The sequence below is a fragment of the Psammomys obesus genome, unplaced genomic scaffold (genome assembly GCF_907164565.1).
Source record: "Psammomys obesus unplaced genomic scaffold, mPsaObe1.curated_primary_1811, whole genome shotgun sequence".
Taxonomy (NCBI): Eukaryota; Metazoa; Chordata; class Mammalia; order Rodentia; family Muridae; genus Psammomys; species Psammomys obesus.
In genome coordinates this window covers 3,021,254-3,042,389 of record NW_026585685.1, presented here as the reverse complement: position 1 = coordinate 3,042,389, position 21,136 = coordinate 3,021,254, and the positions used below count along the sequence as shown (strand labels likewise).

Genomic DNA, 21,136 nt, shown 5'->3' with positions numbered 1-21,136 from the left:
TTGTCTTTTTAAACTACTCAAAAAGTTATCCTTCCTGTTCCCTTCTCCCTGCTCCTCTGGACTTCCACCCTCTGCCCTCTCCAGCCTGCACATCCTGCTGCAGTGATGCTGAGGAAGGTCCTTTTGCTCACCCATAACCTGGCCACAAAGCCTTCTTAGGAATCTGTCCCAGGGTGTGGTGCCATTGTAGGCATAGACCGGTGGCCAGCTGTGGGCTTGGCTAGCAGTTTTCCACATTCTCTAGCAACTACCAAGCCTGTCCCCACCCAATCTTCACTTAATCCTTCCCAGCTGAATGGGAAGTTCTCCAGCTGGTGACCGCAGGAACTGCCAGCATCAGTGAGATGGCCACCTTATGTCCCATGTTACAGGAGACGCTGAGGGGGAGGGAGCGGAGCGAGAGAGTGGAGGAAAGAAGAAGGCATTTATTTATTCGGTTGAACATGCACACATAATAGCGTGCACACACACAAAAACTTACACATACAATAACACATGTAAAATAACACACACATTCGTACATGCACATCAAAACACACAATGACATGCCAATCCACATATAATTACAATCACACACACAATCATTCACAAGCACCACACACACACACACACACATCTTCAAGGCTAGAGAACATGGCCTAACCTTAATGTTCTTTCTGTCCCCCTGTTTTGCACAATTTCTGCACATCTGTCCCTTTGCACAGGCAACAGGAAGAAAGTCAGCTCCTACTGCCCCCCAGCAAAAGAGTTATGAAAACTGGGCTATTCCAGCACACCTTGTTAGGGGCTGGTCTTTAGACTCACAGGCCTGTGCTGACAGACGACTTACATTCCGAGTCCTCGTTCTTGAAGAAGCCAAGGAGCTTGATCTGGTCCTCGATGCGCTCAAAGGCTTGCAATTCCAGCTTGTTGTTCACGATCTCCACTGGGTCTTCAATGAGCTGAAATCACACACACACACACACACACACACACACGTTTAAATAAGAGAGATCGTCTCTCCCCAGTGGCAAGACAGAACACTTTAGAGGGAAGGCTTGGGGATGGTTGTTCTTGGGGGAGGGGGGAGCATTCTAGTCCTCTTGCTAGCTAGTTACTTCTTTTTAGATGGTATCTTAAGCTATAAATTGACAATTATAACTATACTTTCATACATATACATAGAATGTGTGTATAAGAGAGAGAGAATAAGAGGGAGAGATTGTGTCGTGTGTGTGTGTGTGTGTGTGTGTGTGTGTGTGTATGAGTGTGTGAGACCCCTGTGCTCAGATGTGGGGGGCAGTGGTCTGCCTCCCTTGGTCATGAGAGGCTATCCCACTGAACTGGGAGCTTGCCCTTCTGGGCTAGCCTTTTCTCAGGGCTGCCTGTCTCCTTCTCCTGGGGCTGGGTTTCAGGCGCAAGAAGACATGCCAGGCTTTTTACATGGGTGCTGGGATTCAAACCCAGGCCTTCAGGTTGTCGTCCTTGCACAGCGAGCACTTTTACACACTGAGCCATCTCCCCAGCCGTAACTGTTTGTACTGCTGGAACACAAAGTGCTAGAAACTATGAATAAATTGTGAAATAATTAGATGAAGCTAATGAACACCCATTACCTCGTAGACCTATCATTTGTGTGACTGGAATATTTGTGTCCCCTCTTAGCAGTTCTGAAGTCTCTGTTTTCATCTGCTACATTGGCCACACTGTGCACCCTGTCTCAAAGGAAGAAAATGCTACTTTCTCTTCCTGCCTCCCTCCCTCAGATCACATCTCCTCCTGTTCGATCCCATTCCCGACTCTGGTAAGCAGCCTCACATAGACTCTCTGTTTCTTCTAAAAAGACATTCAATTATCTTAAATTTTACATATGAGTGAAAACATGCACTGTGTTTTGAATATGAGGTGTCTTCTGAAAGGCTCCAGTGTTGAAGTGTCCACAGCTTGGGGCTTCACTCGCTGAGATGGGATTAGATCAGGAAGCCTCCGGCTCCACTGATGGACGGAGCCCCTGGTGGCATTAAAATCTGATGATGCTATTGGGTCAAGATGAGAATTAGGAAGGAGAGAGCAGCTCATGGAGAATTTGCCCTGAAGGCTGAATCTGGTCGCCAGGGCCTTCCTCTTTTTTCCCCCTGCTTTCTGGGCAGCAGGAGGTGGCCGCCTCAGCCCTACGCTCCTGCTGCTGTGATTTCTGCCTTGTCTCAGGCCAAATGCAAGGAACTCAGCAGACTTTGGGCTGAAACCTCCAAACCTGAGATCTAAAGCAAATCCTCTTTTTTTTTTATTGCTTCCCTCAGGTGTTTGTCAGTGATCAAAAACGAGACGCAACGTGCAGTACGTGCCTGCCTACACCCAAATTCCTGAGCCCATTGCTTTCCAATTTCTTCCCTAGTGCCTTAGAAACAGGACTATTTTTTTCCCACCAATTGAGTTGTGTTAATTCTATTTACTTTTACTTTATGTGTATTGGTATGAAGGTGTCGGATCACCTGGAACTGGAGGTAAAGACAGTTGTGGGCTCCCATGTGGACGCTGGGAATAGAACCAAGTCCTTTGGAAGAGCTGACAGTGCTCTTAACCACTGAGCCGTCTCTCCAGCCCCCGGAGTTTTGTTAATTCTGTATCATCTCTTGACACTTAAATCAAGAATGGGAGAATGGCCTGGTTCTGGCTCAGTGGTGACAAGTTTGCTAAAGCTCTTGAGAAAATGATCCTTTACTCTTAAGAAGATGATGGGGGCAGGTTTTCTCCTCTTCTCGGATATGAAAAAGGACGTGTGAGTAATGGGTTCCTGGCGTGGCCCATCTCATCACTCACCTTCTAGCACCCACCTTGAAGATAAAGGCCAAGAGCTGGCTAGTTTTATGTCAACTTGACCCAGCTGTAATCATCTGAGAGGAAGGAATACCAATTGAGAAGTTTCTCTAGAAGATCGTGCTACAGGCAAGCCTGCCGAACATTTTCTTAATTAATGATTAACAGGTGAGGGCCAAGCCCATTGTGGGTGGGGCCACCCTTGGGCTGTGGACCCGAGTGCTATAAGAAAGCAGGTTGAGAAGCCATGAGGACCAAGCCAGAAAGTAGCACTCCTAGTTGGCCTCTTCATCAGCTCCTACACCCAGATTTCTGCCCTTCTTGATTTCCTGTCTTAGCTTCTCCATGAATTCAGCAAATGTAAGCCAAACCAACTCTTTCCTCTCCAGGTTCCTTTTGGTTATGATTTTTCATCACAGTAATAATAATTCTAACAAAGAGAGACCACAGACTTAGAGTAGAATTATCTGCGGATTACAGAGATAGCACCCCGATTTGATAAATCTAAACATTGCTCTGACTCTGGTTTGCTACTTTTATGGGTCAATCACAGTTTCTTGTTGAAAGCATGTAGACTCTTGCTTCCAGAAACTCCCTCTTAGCTGGTAAGTTTGGAGCAGTGCCATGCTGGCCTGGATTTTCAATGTTGCTTCTCTTGAATATTTCCTAGGAATTCTAGGTGTGGGCCAGAGGGTGAGAGCCAAGCAGAGGCTGTGGGCACTATATTTAGCAACCACTTTCTGCCTTCTCTGGCATTTAAGAGCGTGAGGAGAAAGCAATAGATCGGTTGGTGTCTGCTGGAAAATCGCCAGTGCGGATGATCAGCCGTGAGTTCTTTGTGTCATTGCTATTGTTTCATTATTGCTGCTGATATTGCTACTGTTGCTGTTGGTTTTAGGGACAAAGTTGTCCTCACAAAGCCCAGGCTGGCCTTTCATGCACCAAAATGTGTTGTCGCATTTCCCCCTCCTTTGGAACTTGGATTTGAGGAAGTGGTACCTCCATGACTGACGATGAATGTGTTTTATTTTTTGTTTGTTTGTTTTGTGTTTTGCCCCTGGGAGTGTGTGTTTCCTTAGCTCTGTCTTTCCTTAAAAACAAAAAGCAAAACACATTTTTTTTTTGACCTTTGTGTGTGGGAGCATCTGCTCACACCCTTGGGAAGGAGTGTGTGTCAGAATGCAGCTTGGGGGAGTTGGTTCTCTTCTTCCACCCCGTGGGGCCAGGGAACTGAATGCAGGCCACCAGTGTTGGCAGTAAGCGCCTTTGCCTTCTGGGCCACCTCACTAACCCACTGTCTCTCCCTTATACAGCCCAGAAGATGACCCAGAGAGACTGGGCCTACGGTCCCACTTCCATCTTCAGTGACTGCTTAGCCCCCTCCTTCTCCACATTCCCTGGCTTTTTCTCAGTGTCACTGCACCAGCGTCAAAGGAATGCCAGTGGGTATCAGTGTGTAAGTGATGGTAAGAGAATACCATGTCACTTCCATCACACCACACACACACACTACCCTTGAGTCACTTGGAACAGTTTCTATGATGGCTTTCAGGCCTGCTTTCCAGTAAAAGTAGATCCCGTTATAATGCAGGCACTCCTCCTCGCTGTTTGGCGAAGCCTGAGAAATGCCTTACGCCATGCCAGCATCCCTGGCTCCTCTGTCCTTGCATCAGAGTTGGAGCCTCTCCTGTATGGAACAGTGGCACAAAGGCCACATGCTAAATACTCACATCCAAGAGGAATTCCACCAAGACATCCGCTGCAAACTCCCCATCAAACTCAATCGTACGGTCGCCCTTCAGAACATACAGGCTTCCTTCTTCATTGAAGCCTGAAAGGAACAAGGGGCGAAGGCAAGGTCATTCAGGTGCAGAAAAAGCCTCTGAGTTATCCCTGAATGGCAGTGGGGTGAGGACCAGTGGAACTAACATCAACACAGACAGGTCCATCTGTCAGGGTCAGCATTGAATTGGAAAGCTGCTCTCCATCCCACCACTGCATTAATTCCCATGGATACTGCAGAACCCTGCCACTCTCCACATCAGAACCTGTTCTATCCACAATCTACCTTAGCCTTAGCCTGTCACCTTAGCCCGGCTTCAAGTCCTCCAATCGCCTAATGCCAGCGCTGTCTCCCCGCTCTCCTTGGCCAGATCCGGGCTCCTTATTCCTGAGTCTCTCTCCTTGCTTCCAGGCTGAATGCTGTTGTTAAAGGCTGTGTCCAGCGAGAGGCACAAAGCAGGGGTTTACTTATCTTTTCCTTTTCTCTAAACATAGAGTGACCTGCATCTCTGATTCCATCTTGGTGACTCCTCCAGGTTCCGGCTTAGGGCCCATTTTCATCTAAGATTTCTGCAACTGTCTGGAGCTCCTGCTGTTATTGGTGTCTCTCCCGCTCCCCTTGCTCGTGGGTACTCATTCTAACAGGACAATCTCTGACAATAGGGGTGTAGTCTTCTCCAGATCCCAGCCTCTTGCACAGAGCCTGGACAGGTGGAGAGACGGCCCTTCTGGGTCACAGGCCTCTTCACTCAGGACTCTGGTAGATTCTGGGAGGGCAGACGGCAGCTTCACCTTTGCCCCAGCACCCTTGGTACAGTTGATGTATTTTTACCAGTCCTTGCTGGGACACTGTATCCTTTCCCCCCAAAATATTAAACAGCCAAGGTTGATATTATGGCAACTCCATAACATCTTTGATTCTTCAGATTAGTTGTTTTTAAACTCTATTATTCAAGACATGCTTTCTCCTGATGAACCACAATAGACACTCAGGAGCAGGAGGGCTGGTCCGTTGCCTGCTGCCCATCCAAGGAGCCCCTGGGACACCCCAGCACAAGTAGACAATTCTTGATTCTTCTGACATCTGGTCTCAAAATGTGCCTCAGGGAACATCAGTCAGCATCCTGCTTGGGAGTGAGACCAGATCAGAGCTTCACACACAGCTTTAGCCATTGTCAAAGTAAGGCAACTGGGAGAGGAGGTAAGGATAAAGGGGCAGGTTGGGGGAACACAGTCACATCCCAAAGATGGAACATCTAGAGGGCAGCTGCTTACATCTCTCCCAGGCAAGATCAGAGAGAAATATATTTAGACATACCTAGTCTCATCATGTCTTTGTCCAATCTTTTCTTGTGAATTCTTACTCAGCTCGCGCTGCCTAGATTTGAATATATCTAGAACACTAGCATTTTACTAAAAATGCCCTCAAATACCACCTGCTCATCAAAATAGTGGTGGGCTGGGGTCGAGGCTAGGAATCAATAAGCTACTAGGGGAAAAGCAGAACTCATTAGATTGTTTTTCACTCTAGGAAGAGTTGAACGTATTTTACTTCCATGGTCTGGGTGGTAAAGTCAGCCATTCTCAGTAAGTCAGCATTTTATAGGCGTGAGTTCTTCCTTGTGTCTAGCTTAAGTAGCCTTCTGTAATATAAATCTTATTTTTTTTTAAATGCCTGGTCTTCTAAGAAATAGGTTAGGAAAGAGTTGTTTCTAGTTTGCTAGGATAATGTACCTTCATGGATCTGTGATATTGCATCTGCATGGACCCAGGATAATGCACCTGCATGGGATGATGCACCTGCATGCACCTGGATAATGAACCTGCATGCACCTGGGATTATGCACCTGCAAGGACCCAAAGATGTCCGCTGAACCACCACTAAGCTTTTTTTCTTCTTCTTCTGTGCTTACTACTCCAAACTCAATTAACCTTTCTTCAAAAGTCCTGTTTCATAACCTCCTGCTATTTTTAATAGCTATTCTCCACTGGTCATGCGGAAAAAGCTAAATGGACAGCATTGGGGGGTGGTATTTGGAAACCAGAGGGGTTCCCCGTGCCCTTTCTCCTTGGGATTATGGAGAAGGGATCTTAAAGGGCACTTGGTTGTGACATATTGACATGAGAGATTACAGCTTCCACTGCATTGTCACTTAACTGTCCCTCACCTAAATCCATCTAGGCTAAAGGTTCCCAGCTGGGGCTCAGTCTTAACACTGGGACCTCCGCAAACCTCCCTGCTGTAAACGCATCATGTGTTGGCTGCTGCTGGAATGTTCCCAGAGAGGCCCAGAGAAGCCACTGAGGTGTAAAGATAGAGAAGCTGGGCTTCTAGCTGCTGTAGGAGCTAACTAGAGGGCTCAAGTGCCTGTCATTAGTTTTTCCAGGAAGGCGTTCTCTCTGCCTAATGCCAGTGCAAAGATAAATAATTCCTGCCAACCCATTAGATGGAGGCCTAGCTTTACTTTTATTAGGCTTTTCTCTGATCCATAATTGTGTATGAACTGTCATTTAATACGTGTTTGAAAACAATCCAGTTACCATGCGAGATAAATATAACTGCTTTTTTAAAACAAGAGACACATTTGTTTTTTCAAATAGATTTCAAATATTAAACTTACCCAGTCTCTTGGCAAGTTTGGCTTCTTTCCTTGAATCTACCATCACAAAGCCTATGTTTTTATGTTCCAGAACCTGGGCCACAAGCTGAAAAGACAAACAGATAGAGGAAGTGAGTTGTGGGAAGAGAGACGGCAGAAGCCATCACAAGTGTCAGCACTCTTCCTACTTCCTGCCACTCTGATCCCTGACAGATCAGCAGAATGCTGAGAATCTGAAGAAGAGGCCAACAGGAAAAACCTGCAAAAACACATCTGTGGCCACAAGCCTTTTCTGCCCTGGAGAAGGTAAAATTGGAGTGCAGAGAATCAAAAAGGAACCAAGGGTGCTCAAACACGCAGTGGGGACCTAGCATGGGCCTTAAGAGCTTTTGCGCTTGCCCGGTAAACTTGTGAGAGACACACATATTAGTAAGGGAGTCCTGAGGGCTTCCTGACTCTGGACTGGTGTTATGCAGGTACCCATTGGCATCCAGAGGCTTCCCACAGCCAGTAGTGAGAAAGAACTATGGGGAGTGTCTGAGAATAAAGGTGTCATTGACCCCAAAGTCCAGGAGGATGCAGCAGTGCCTTGGATGGAGAGGTGGCTAAAACCTACTCTGAGCAAACAGACAGTAGTCTGCGCAGTGACACCACGTATAGCACGGGCATCCGGCTAAGCATCCTGAAACTCAGACATGAAAAAATAAAGAACTCTAAATTGTCAGAGTGTCATCACCTCTCTGTCATCTTGCCAAAAAAGGGGGCTTGACAGATCATAAAATATGAGTATTAAACCTGGGACCTTACAAATGCCGGACAAGCTGAACCCCATGCTACGCTTTGGCCCTGGTAGTACTGTTTTTAAAAGCGTGTGTTCATACGCTGTTGTAAGAAATACGAGAGTGAGATCTCTTAAGCATCCTTCCGGTTTCCTACAGATACATCTTGTGAAACTGCGGTAACATTCCACACAGAATAGTGCCAGTGATAGTTAAGCTAGAGAGTACATCCATTACCACAAGGAGCCCTCTGCTGTCCTTTTGAGTCACAGCCACTCTGTGCTCTCCCACCCCCACTTCAGCTCCCGGAAACCAGGAATTCCATTTGTTGTCAACCGTATAATGCCGTCTAGGCAGGGAATCACATAGCAGGTAACTTTTGGAGATAAATCTTTACACTTGGCGGAACTGTCCAGAGTCTGTCACGTCGCTGCCTGTGTCACCAGCTATACTCCGTCCACTGCTGAGTAGAGATCCATGTGTGGATACCACAAGTCTGCTTAAGTCATTCACCTCTTAAACCTGTGAAAGGGTGTTTGAGCTGATTCCAGCTGTTGGCTATGACGAAGAGAGTCGCTATGTGGGATTTTGAGTTGAATGTTAGTCTTAATCTCTGGAATAAATGACTACAAGGATAATTTCTGACTCATATAGGAATTGCAGTTTTGGTTTTCACTAAAACCACCAAACTGTTTTCCAAATGGCTGAACTGTTGTGCATCCTCATGAATAATGTATGAGTCCCCCATACGATCTTGGCAGCATTTGGTATTATCACTGTTTTAAATTTTAGTCATTCTCATAGGTATGTAGCAATGCTTCCTTGTGGTTTTAATTTGTGCTTTGTGACAGTTTATGTGAACGGTATTCCGTGTTTATGTATGTTTTCTTTTGTGAAACGTTTCTTCATTTGGTTTTCCCACTTTACAGAGAACATTAGCTTTCTCTCTCTCCTCCTTCTCTTCCTCCCTCTCTTCCTCCTTTCCTTCTTCTCTTTCTCTCTCACATCCCCAGTGTCCACATAAGAGTCCGGCATAACGGTGAGTGCCTGCAACCCCAGCTCTAAGGACAAGTGGATCCCTGAGGCTTCCTGGCCAGTTAATGTGTGAGTCAGGGAGCCCCAGGTTCACATTACCTCCAACACACAGATGGAAAATGCAATTTCAGTAAAGTCTAACTTATCTTTTTCTTTTTTCTTTTTAGCTAGGTTCTCACTATGTTGCTCCGGCTGAATTCAGTATGTCCATCAGGTTGTCCACAAACTCATGGAGACCCACCCGCCTCTGCTGGGATTAAAGGCACGTGTCACTATGCCCGGCTGTGAATGGGGTTTTCAATCTCCAGTCCAAGTGCTAAACTCTGAACATTTCTATCTTTTTTTTTCTAAAAGTTTTACTTTTTGTTCTGTGGATCACAGGCTATTTTGATGAAATTCTGGGGAAGCTGTGAGACAACCTGGGGTTCTTTTTCTTCTTGTGCTAGTTGGCCCCATTTCTGTTCCCCGAACTTCGCCCCTGGCTCTATCAAGATTCAGCTGATAAGTCTGTGGGGGTCTAGCTCTGCTGTCTCCATGCTGTTCCACAGATCTGTGTGTCTGTGTGTCTGTGTCGCTCTGTCTGTACCACACAGCCCAGGCTGTAGCTTTTGTGAGGTGAACCTTTAAACCTCACAGGTTTTGTGGTTCCAGTCTATTCTCTCTGTGAATTGTATTGTATGCATTCATGAACACATGTATGTATGTGTGTGTGTGTGTGTGTGTGTGTGTGTGTGTATGTATATGTGTATACAATATAAGTGTGAGAGTTAATTATATTTACTCTTCTATCAAGTTGGGGAGAGTGATGTATTCAGAACATTATCTGTTAATGTGTGAAGACGCTGTACCTCTCTCTCCATGTATTTTCCTATTTCTCTACCAGCACTGCAGCTCTGAGCACATAGCCTTTTTAGTTTAGTTTAGGTTTTTTTTTTTTTTTTTTTTTTTTTTGAGGCAGGGTCTCACGTAGTCCAGGCTGGCCTTGAACTTCTGATCCTCCTGCCTCCACCTCCCAAGTGCTAGGACTACTGACATGCACCATTGCACTCAATATAGTGTGTAAGTCTAGTGCAAGTTTTGTTAAATTTACATCCAAATTTTAAAATATTTTGCACTATAGTGGTGTGTTTTCACTGTTTGAATATGTGTTCTCACTAGTACAGGATATATAATTGTATTTTTATGTTTATCTTGTAGATTGTCACCTTGAACTCATTTATTATTTCTTAAAAAAAAAATCTTTCTTTCTTTCTTTGGAATTCTTGGGAATTTTCTGTGTGGATAATCATGCAAAAATTTTATCCCTTTCTCCTTTGTCTGACTTTTCATTTCATTATGTTTCCTAATGTTACCAAATTCCAGTCTTGTTTTGAAGACAGTACCTTGTTTTCTTCCCTGGTGTTTTTGTTTGTTCTTATTTCATTTTGCTTGTCTGCATCTCCGTCTTACTGATGTATCTCTTTCCCTGTTCAGTCCTTTCAATTCTGTTTCATATTTTGCAGTTTGCTGCTGTGTATCCTACAATCCTTTTGGGATTTCTTGTCTCCCCTGAGTAATTTTGAGAGTGCGCTAAGTCCCTTCACCCTCTGTTCTATGGCTCTCCCTTTGTCCCTCTATTTCTGTGTCCTCCCTGACTACACCAAGCATCTTCTTCCTTCTATTCCCTTTCCGGTTAGTCTAAGATTGCTGCTGATTATCCATTCTTCCTTTTTATCTGCCCTTATTCTTGCTTTCTTTTCCTCTGGCTCCAAACCATTCCCTTCTGGTAGGTAAGACTGAGGATCCTACACAGAATGCAGGTCTGAGTGCTGCTCCAGGAATGCCCAGGTGGCCAGGATGGAGGAAGGTCCCTGGGAGCAGGCAACAAGTGGTACCCTGCCCCTCCCACCCCAGAGCTTTCTCTTTTCTTGGATTTTGTTTGGGCCTGAGAAGGCTGAGAATGTGTCATCACCACCAGGTTCATGATGTGACTCACCATGGGCTTTCCTAAGACATTCTTTCTGCAAAATCGCTTGGGTGGAGGCTATTGTGTGCAATCCATCAGACCATGTTGTTTGTTTTTAATAAATCTCTTTTTCTTTGCAAGCTCTCCTGTCCTATTTACTGTAGTCAAAATCTTAAATGAATGTTTCCTTGTCAATCATTCGAAGCCAGGAGACCCAGCTTCGCAGTCCAGTAAACAGCCTTCTCTTCCCCAGCATGAGCCCCTCTGACAGCAGTTCTTCAACTTTGGAATGCACAAGAATGACCAGGGGCTCTGTTAAAATGGGGTTCTCTGTCCTCCTTGACAGAGAATAGAAAATAGAACAGAGGTGGGGCTTAGGAATCCACATTCTCATAAACTACACAGCCACACCCTGTGGTTCTGAGACCTCAGCTCTCACATCACGCTCTGGAATGCACAACTTATTAATGACTGTTACTTCAGAAAGCTACACAGCAGTGTTGCAACTGTGGGCTCATGCTGGCTTTTTTGATATCTCTTCGCTCAAGAGGTGAGTATTTCATGGAGATGGCTCACTGACAGCTGAAGGCACCTGTTCCCAAGGCTCACATCCCAAGTTCTAGCCCTGGGACCCGTGTAAAGGTGGAGGAAGAGGAACCGATTCCACAAGGTTGCCATCTGACCTCCGTAGGCATGCCATGCCATGTGCAACGCGATATGTATGTGCCACATTCCCATATCTCTTCCTACCCCACCCTCTCTGTCCCCCCCACACACACACATAAATATCAGGAAAGAAGAACTTAACTTGGAGAGCTAAACAAGAGCAGATGATTCAGCCTTCTCCTCTGCATACATCATCACAGTTAATCTTTTTTTTTAGGTAAGCACAAATGTTTTCCTCTCCTGGGCATGTGAAGCACCCTTATCTTGATAGCTACATGGAACTTTTGAATTCACACGAGTGGTAAGCATCTATCCTGTCCTGTGCCACAGATGTACAGACAGAGCACACTGTCGCAGATGGGCTAGAAAGCCCCGTTGCCTGAGACAGATCTTCCTCCTCCTCCTGTTCTCCTTCATCCTCAGCATCCTGACTCACAATCCCTGCAGCACCTGAATTGCTATCAACTCCCATCCTCACTAGACCCAAAGCCTGCCCATCTAAGCCTATCATCCCCACCATCAGCTCCAGTACGCACCACTCTCAAGCTGAAATCAATGGTAGCCAGGGCTGGCAGACACCTCAGGGTACTGTGGGTCTGAGTGGGGAGATGGCTGTGGTGCAGGCCTGGGATCCCTGGGCTAACTTTTAATGTGACTGGGTCCCTGAGGACCAGTAGTGGCTGGGGAGGCTGGAGGAGGAAAACAGGTCACTGTTGTGCCTTGCAGGTGGCTTGGTTTCCTCCATCCCACTCCTTCTACCCAAACCTCACTCGCCTCCTCTCCTCTCTAAGCCTTAGCCAACCTCAGATGCCAGCCCCAGCTCAGCTTTCACTCCAGTCTCCTTTCTAGAATTGCAGTGACCCCCCCCCCTTGGGAGTGAACCCTGGCATCTAGTCTGTGGTCACCAGCACTGGGAGTCTGTATGGCGACTCTTTCCTCAGCAAGGAGAAAGGCGAGCATCTTCTGTATTCAGCACAGTTCCTTGGAGACAGTCAGTACCTTCATGGGTGCATGGATGGGTTGGTCCGAGGACTTCACAAGTTCAAGGAGCTTGTGAGCCAGAGAGGCAAGGAGTAATTATCACCAAATACTATGAGTCCGTAGGTGAAGGGGGAAAAAAAGGTTGCCTCCACATTTCTTAAATGCCCAGAAAGCTCTTTACACATAACTGTGTAAAGAGTAATTTTCTCCTGTTAGCTTGTCGCCATTCCACCACCAGCTGCCCTGTTGGCTAGATTTCATAGTCTTGCCTGAGGTCCATCTTAGAGACTAGTCCCATCCGTTGCCTGGTTGTGTGCAGCTTCTGGATAACATGATAAATAATTCAGTAGCTGATAGTGTATGTTTCTGCTGTGTCTTTCTCCTTCTGGTTATGACATTTTATAAAGAGTTATATCACCATTGCTGCTGTAATGATGAGGTCCAAGTGAGTGTGGTCTTTAAATGAGTAAGTGACCTATGCCTGCTAGACCCCAGTGATGAAGAGCATGGGACTTAGTGTCAATTCCTGGATTGCTGACTTTGTCACCAGCCTGTGCTATGACTTCACCACACAACATGGGCAGCAATGCCATCTACAACACAGGACTGCTTTAAAGATGAACTGGGATAATGCATAAGGAGTGCTTGACATGGTTCTTCACACACAGTAGGTGCTTAATAAATGCTACATCTCCTTCTTAGTAGTACCATGGCTGAAAAGGGTTCTGGGTCATTACGGATCCCCAAATGCCAAAGCCTGGATTATTAGACTAGAAAGAGAAGTAACCGTCGTTAGCCAAGGATGGGTTAATAAGGGAGGCAGCCAAAACAGCGGAGCAGATTTATAGGCTGTGGAGTCTCATAAGAGAGAGCCTGTGGGCAAGGGTCAGGGGCAGATCAGACAGCCTGGCAGGCCATGATGAGTGCTGTGGGTTTGGGTTCCATGCACTTTGGGTGTGTCTAAACATCCCTACATAGCCACACAGCCCTGCATGGTGTGGCCTGGTACCCCTTCAGCCCCACTGGGGACACTCTGTATCTTGTGTAATACACCACAAAGACATAAAAGCATTCCCTGCATGTGTATATGTCCTTCACTCCATTGAGAAGACTCCCCTCGCCATCCTTCACCAACTGTGCCACCATGGTCGTAGTGTATTCAGACATGTTAGTTCTCCAGAGGGGATCCCCTGAGCCCACTCCCAATTCAGTACTTGCTCAGGGTGCCCTGAGCTTTTCCTCTGCCACACCTCCTTGGTTTGTCCATGATGATTGTCTCTCCATGGCTGGTGTTAAGGCCTGCAGGCTCAGTGTCCGTGTATGCCTTTCTCCCTGTGCTATCCCAGCACCCATGAGCACTGGGCTGACCCCCAAATTAGTGTCTCAAGTAAATGAACAAATTAAAAGGGATACTTCTTGAAAGAGCAGAGGCCAGTGAGACATTGGACCAGGACAGGCAGAAGGAGTGTGTGCAACCAGTGAGGAGAAATGGTGTCAGTTCAGGTTTGAAGGTGCACGTGTCAAGGGTTGGACAGGAACAATCTAGCTTAGTGGGGCAAATTGTATTTGGAGAAGCTGAAAGGAGTCCTGGGTTATGCCAGGTGTGGTGGCACATTCCTTTAATCCCAGCACTCGGAAGGCAGAGGCAGGTGGATCTCTGAGTATGAGGCCACCCTGGTCTAATACAGAGAAGCTCCAGGACAGCCAGCGCTACACAGAGAAACTCTGTCTTGGAAAAAAAAAAAAAAAGTCCTGTGTTTATTGTGTAAGAAGGGTGGGAGAGATGGCTCAACGGTTAAGAGCACTGTCTGCTCTTTCAGAGGTCCTGAGTTCAGTTTCCTGGCAACCACGTGGTGGTTCACAACCATCTATACTGGGAGCTGATGCCCTCTTCTGGCATGCAGGTGTTCAAGTAGACTGAGTACTTATCTACATAAAATGAAGTTTAAAAAATGTATAAGAAAAAGAGTGAAGATTTTGGATACTGTGATTGGAAGTGAAGGCTGGATATTGTAATTTGGAGTTGAGTAGAACAAAGAAGTTGATCTGAGTTCAGAGAAGGGAACTCTGAGGACACAGACCAGATAGAGGAAGGAATAAAGGAAGGAAAGGCATCCTGGTGGCCGGCAGGTGTTGTGGTCTCAGACCAAGGGTTGGGGCTATGGAGAAGCAGCTGCCTATGTGGGAGGTAGCATGAGCTGCAACCCAATCAGAACCAGTTGCTGTTCCTTGGCTTTTGGCAGAGAAAGGAGAGAGAACAAAGGAGAGGAGCCATAAGGTGATCTAGGGTCTCCAGCCAGAAAACAGAATAAAGGACAAATGATAACATCAGGAGAATGCTCCAGAACCGGGACCAGCTTCTTAGAACAGATAGAACTGCAGTGAATTCATGATGGCAGAAGTCACTCAAACTACCCAAAGGAGCTGAGGATGTGAGAGGTGGAGGCATTCTTGGGGCTGGTACCGTGAGAAAGCCTCAGGCCAGAGCTGGCCATGTTAGGGGCCTGTGCCTGAAGAAGCACCTATGTTCTTCAAGGAGGATCTGTTCAGAAGGTGAAAGGCATGAACGGATCACTGTGGTGCCCTGACTCCAAAGTTGCCAAGGCATGGCGTCATGGGGAGCCCAGGAGGAGCAAGACCCCCATCAGTTTTCCTTTCTGGGCTGATGAGTCATGGATGACCTTGTAAAGAAAAGCTGGGACAGAAGCCAGTGCAGAGAACTGGACAGAGTGGGTGGTGAGGACAGGCTGGGGCAGGTGTGGCTTGCTTGTTCCAGAAGTTTGTCCATGAAAGGAAGTCAGTGCACAAGGCTGTGAGAGGGGCAAGCCCCCCACCCCCACCCCTCCACAGCCTGACTGTGTCCTGGGCCTCAGAGGACAGGGAACGTAATAGGTCTGTGTCTCCCACGTTCTTGAATAGAATTTATCAGCTCTAACACACAGAGAGATGAAGACACTTCCCAAGAACTGTCTTCATGGGGAGTAACTGGAGTCTCCTTGGAAGATAGGAATGCTGTGAGAGTGAGCACGCTGGGAGATTGGTTGAAGGGATGCGGCTGTGCTTTTGCTTTTCTGCAGGCCCAAGAATCCTCAGACAGCAGAACAAAGAGCCTGAGAATTCTGCAGATATCTGCTCACAGTGAAGGTCCCCAAGACCAGCCGTTGTAAGTGCCCTGGCTGCATTGCTGCTCTCTCCAAGCAAGCCGGGAGGGCTCTTCTCCCTGCCTCTCCCTGATAGCGTGTGGCAACACATCAAACTATTCAAAACCGTGCGTCCCCTGCAACCCAAGAGCCCGCGTTTATCTCCGGTAATCTCCTCTCACTTTTGGCCACTCTCAAGCAAGACCCGTGCTATGTAGAGCCTGGCAGTTGGCACACATTATGTCCACCAAGGAGGCTGGCTGAGAAAGGGTCAGCTATTTGTGAGAATCAACCTATGCATTGAAGCCCTTGGGAGTGCTGAGGAGGTGGGAGGGAGGAAGCACTAGTTTGCTTTGTCAGCACTTTGGGGACTATCACCCCACTTAGTGCCAACACAGAGTCCTGAAGGCTGCTGGCTATGTGTTCACTTCATCCCTTAAGGCTGAAAGTCTACAAAACCATTACAATAAAACACCAATTTTTTTGTACGGCTCAGTGGCAAAGGCACTTGCCACTAAACTTGACCACCTGAATTTGATCCTCAGTACCCATGTGGTGGAAGAGGGCAAGCGACTCTACAAAGTTGTCTCTGACCTCCATATATGCACCATGTAATGAGCACACACATAACCTCATACACACAGACACATACACACACATACATGCATGCACATACACAGGCACACACAACACAAATAATTTAATTAAATGTTTAAAAAGAGAGCAACAGAACCAAAATATCTGGGACCAGGGGTCTTTTCTGAGACTGATACTCCAACCGAGGACTATTCATGGAGATAACCTAGAACCCCTGCACAGATATAACCCACGGCAGCTCAGTGTCCAAGTGGGTTCCCTAGTAATGGGAACAGGTACTGTTTCTGACATGAACTCAGTGGCTGGCTCTTTGATCACCTTGGGGGGCAGCCTTACCAGGCCACAGAGGAAGACAATGCAGTCAGCTCTGATGTGACCTGATGGGGAGGAGGACCTCCTCTATCAGTGGCCTGAGGAAGGGGCATCGGAGGAGAAGATGGACGAAGGGCGGGATTGGGAGGGGTTACAGCTGGGATACAAAGTGAATAAATTGTAATAAATAAAAAATGAATTTAAAAAGGAAAAAAAAGATAACACTAGATGAGTGTTCACTATGGTAACTACAGCACTAACTAACTCATGGGAATTATCTTTTGGAATCTTCATGAAAGTCTCCCAAGAGAGAGCTTTGCAGATGAGGAAATGGAGGAAACAGAGAGGCTGGCCAATTTGTCAAGGACCCTAGAGTTTTAAAGCAACCTCACTGAGAGCCCAACCCTGACACTGCTCCAGAATCAAAGCTCTCCTCCACTGCAACCTGCTTCTGCAGAGGAAACCAGAAGGAGCTGAGCCCATGCCCTGGCTCTACTGATGACCAGCTGTGAGCTGAGCAAGTTATAGCTTCCTTGATCTTCAAGTTCCTATTCCAAAAAGAAGCAAGAGCCAACTGTTGCTGGCATAACCTGTATGTGAGTGTTTAGTGAAGGTTTATTTCCTGTAAAACCACTGCAGGGCCCACTCCGTTCTGAGCCTCACCCCGACCACAAGCACACATCAGCATCTCTTGCAGAGAAAAACTGGTGCTAACACAGCCCCCGGAGCCCACCCAGAGCGTCTCACTCAGCAGGTCTGGGTTGGAACCCCAGAATGGACCCATGCAGCTAGCCCTGGGCCCACATATGGTGAGAACCTTTGCTCCACACAGCCTCTGGGACGTGAGCACAGCCTCTCATTGCACAGCCTTGGGTGAGATCCAATATGACAGAATGAGGGAGGCTGTCCCTGGAGGTCAGGGTTTTTGTTTATCCTTTTTATACTAACAAGAGCATTTCGTGGAATAAAAGCCAAATGGAGCTTATTCCCAGTAACACACACACACACACAGTCGCATGCGTGCTCTGGCACATACACACACACAAACACACACACAGATACACATGCACATGAACACACACACAAATTGAACAACAAAATTAATTTTAATAGTTGGGGCTGGCTGCTCAGTGATAGGACATTTGGCTAGTATGAGCAAGGCTCTGATTCAATCTCCAACACCATATAAATAAATAAATTGATGAATTATTAACTAACATGGAAATAGGCTGTGCCCTTTCCTAATGCTCTTAGCAGAGTTCTGTTCTCAAGGGCTTGTGGAGAGGCATTCTGGCAGGAGGGCCCCCTGCACACTCTACTCCAACCCAACTCCACACACACACACACACACACACACACACACACACACACACACACACGCCTCAGAGCCTTTCTGGGAGCAGAAAGAGAAGTCTCCTTTCGAAATCCACTTTCTCTTGGTTTACATCATCCTCCATTAGAAAGGGGAGGGAGGCCCCGCCCATGGAGAGACCTACTAGACATAAAGGAAGGGCTTAGACATCTCCGACCTACCGTGCACACTGAAAGGCAGAAGTCTGCTCCTATGTGCCTCAACTTTATGAAATGCCAGGCCCTGACTCGATCCCTGTACCCAGGAGGCTGAGGCAGATGAATCTGAATCCTCAGTTCAAGGTCAGTCAGGTGACATATTGAGACCCTGTCTCTGAAAACGATAATGATGAATTCTGACTAGAATATTTTGGTAGCGTCTATTAATGACAATAGATGCCATGGAAAAACCAGCTTGTGTGGAGAGAGGGAGATTTTGTGGAACGTCACATCCATGGCGAATTCAAAAGTAGTCTTTAACTGTGCACCAAATATGCGTGGGCTACTTTTCGGGCGCCTTGTGCCTGTTTTACCATCATAAGACAACCTGGAAAGAAAGTACATATTGTGACCACTGGAGTTGTTTACAAAACAAGCAGTCAGCCTTGGAGAACCCTGTCCTGCTTGCGGCCACACTGTTAACACACAGGCTCAAACTCATTTGCTTCATAGGTTGACCGGGCTAGGACGGCTGTGGGAAAGGGGTAAGGCAGAGGCAGGTGAGCTTGGTAGGACAAGGCTGCCACACAGCAGATGGGCAGGAGAGGCTTCCTGGCTCGGGTACCTGGCAGCTTGCACACTCTGATGCCTTGCCAGCCTACTGCATCGCAAGATGGCGTGCTGGATGCCTTCCTGAGTGGCCGTCCAAACAGAAACAGCTCGTGTGGATAATTCAGGCCTGCTGCACCTAGCTTAGAAACCACGGAAGCTTCCGAGGCTTCTTCAAACATGCCGGCACTTCAGGCTGAACTGGCTTTCTAGGGGAGCAACTCGCCTTAGGGGTGCACTGAGACTGAGCCTCAGGAGACACACAGCATGCCAACCTGCAAAGCGCAAGCTGCCAGAGAGCAGGGCTGGCGGTGGGAACATAAATCTCCTCCGATATCTCCACAGATCCTGTGTCTTTTTCTTGTACTGCTTTGTAAGAGTTCTTACTGTATTTCCACGATGCTGGAGACAGCCTCATTTAAACACGTCTGACTGTGGGAGGATGTTCAAGACTGTGTTTGCGGATGGAGAAGCTTCAAGATGAACTGTGGTTCTGATGAACAGAGCAGAACTTAGGTATCCTGCTCACGCCTGAGTATCGCTGAGGGGTTTGGTGAGGTAGGACCCTTGAAAACATTTTAAGCAACTATTTTTAATATTGTACTCATGCGCACAATGTATTTGGGGGCACATATGCCATGGGGTTCATGTGTCACAGCATGTGTGTGGAAGTCAGAGGACAACTTTCTCTCCTCCCACTCTTACAAGGGTTCCAGGAAACGAACTCAGATCATAAGGCTTAGGTTGGTCAGCAGCCTCACCCACTGAGCCAGCCCTCCATTTGTAAACTCTTTCTTTACTAAGGCTTAGCTGCAGTCAACTGAATCCATAATCCACCTGGAGCCCTTCTTGTCTCTTTACCGTTGCACCCAAGATCACCTACACTACCTAAAGCGCCTAGCAAAGGCGCATTCTACAGCGCCAAGGCACGGGAGTGGGAGTGTCAGGTGAGCTGGGGGGAGTGGGGGTGGGGTGCGAGGGGTGAGGGATTCTCCAGGGAGAGCACAGGCTTAGAGCCTACGTGAGGATTCTTTCTCAGAGCCAAACCAGAATAGTCCTGACCTCATCTGATTTTGTTCGGAGCGGAGCAGGTGTGAGACTGAAGAGGGCTGTCTTTGGGCCGGGAACAGTTGGAAAAACTCCCCGAATCTTGCGTGTGTTGCTATTCTCTGCCCAGCATTCCCACACCGTTCCATCTGTGGATCTACTTGACTCCAACCACTTCATACTGCCTTGGGGCTTGGAAGAGCAACCACCGGGACAGTTGCCAGTGCTAAACAGGCTTGGAATGCAGGGTCAACCTTGAAAAGCTTGGAGCTCTCTGCTCATGTGTACAGACACATGCTAGGCTGAGAGCCCCCACGGTTTGGGAAAACAAACAAACACGCAAACCAAAACCTTCTTTTACCCACGTTTCAGTGGGAAGAAGCACAGGAGAATACACAGATCCCTGGGTCTAACAAATTCAACCTCTTTCTATTCTCTACTTTAAGGAGAGACAGCTCACCAAGACACTTGCCACCAAACCTGATGACCTGAGTCTGATCCCATGACACACCTGACAGAGGGAAAAACCTGTCTTCCAAAAGCTGTCCTCTGACTTGTGAGCCATGGTATCCATGCCCTTCACAATGTAATTCTTAAAAGTAATCAAGGAAAAATGTATTTCCGATCTACACAACTTGTTTGTAAGTCCTTTCCTTTCCCATCTCTTCTCCACCTATCCATTCATTCATCCATCATCATCCATTCATAAAAGTCTAGCCGGGTCTTAAGCTTTTGCCCATTTAAACACAGTAACCACTTAGCCACATAGAGTCCAGTGGTGCAGTTTAGCATGGCCAAGTGTGGATGAAAGTCCAGAGTTTCAGAAATGTGCTTTCATGACTTGGTCCTGCTTACAAACCTGAAGCCATCCCATTCAGCTGTTCTGCAGTGTAGTGGAAGGAACGTGCCATCTGAACCAAACAGTCTAGGTTCAAATCCTGCTTCGTGCTATATTGTCCTTTCATAGCTTCATGATTTGGGCCATTTTCCCTTATTCTCTGACTTACTTCTCTGCAAGGTGGAAATATAAGAAGTAAATAAACTAGTGTATGCAAAGCTTCTGCCATTGGCCTGGCTCAAAATACATTCAATACCTACTGTTTCCCTTCTCCTTTTTTCCTTCAATATCTGTTCAAAAACCATTGCAGAATACCCACTGCGTCAGTCTCTGACCTACATGCTGTGACCGGTGACTAATACAAAGTCTTGAGCTTTGTAGATTTCAATTTCTATAGAAAGTATCACATTGAGTGCAAGATGTTACCCAAGTGCCATGGAAAGAAAGGGAGAAGAGGAGGAGGAGGAGGAGGAGGAGGAGGAGGAGGAGGAGGAGGAGGA

General features: G+C 47.0%; 1 protein-coding gene across 1 annotated transcript in view; it reads right to left on the bottom strand.

Annotated features, from left to right (window-relative positions):
• Window positions 1-21,136, bottom strand: part of Casq2 (calsequestrin 2) — a 61,051-nt gene that overhangs the window by 32,693 nt on the left and 7,222 nt on the right. Inside the window, exons 2-4 of the mRNA XM_055628164.1 lie at window positions 7,200-7,284; window positions 4,527-4,627; window positions 830-941 (exon numbers count right to left, since the gene is read on the bottom strand). Of these exons, the coding sequence (XP_055484139.1) occupies window positions 830-941; window positions 4,527-4,627; window positions 7,200-7,284 (298 nt within the window). The remainder of the gene's footprint in view (window positions 1-829; window positions 942-4,526; window positions 4,628-7,199; window positions 7,285-21,136) is intronic.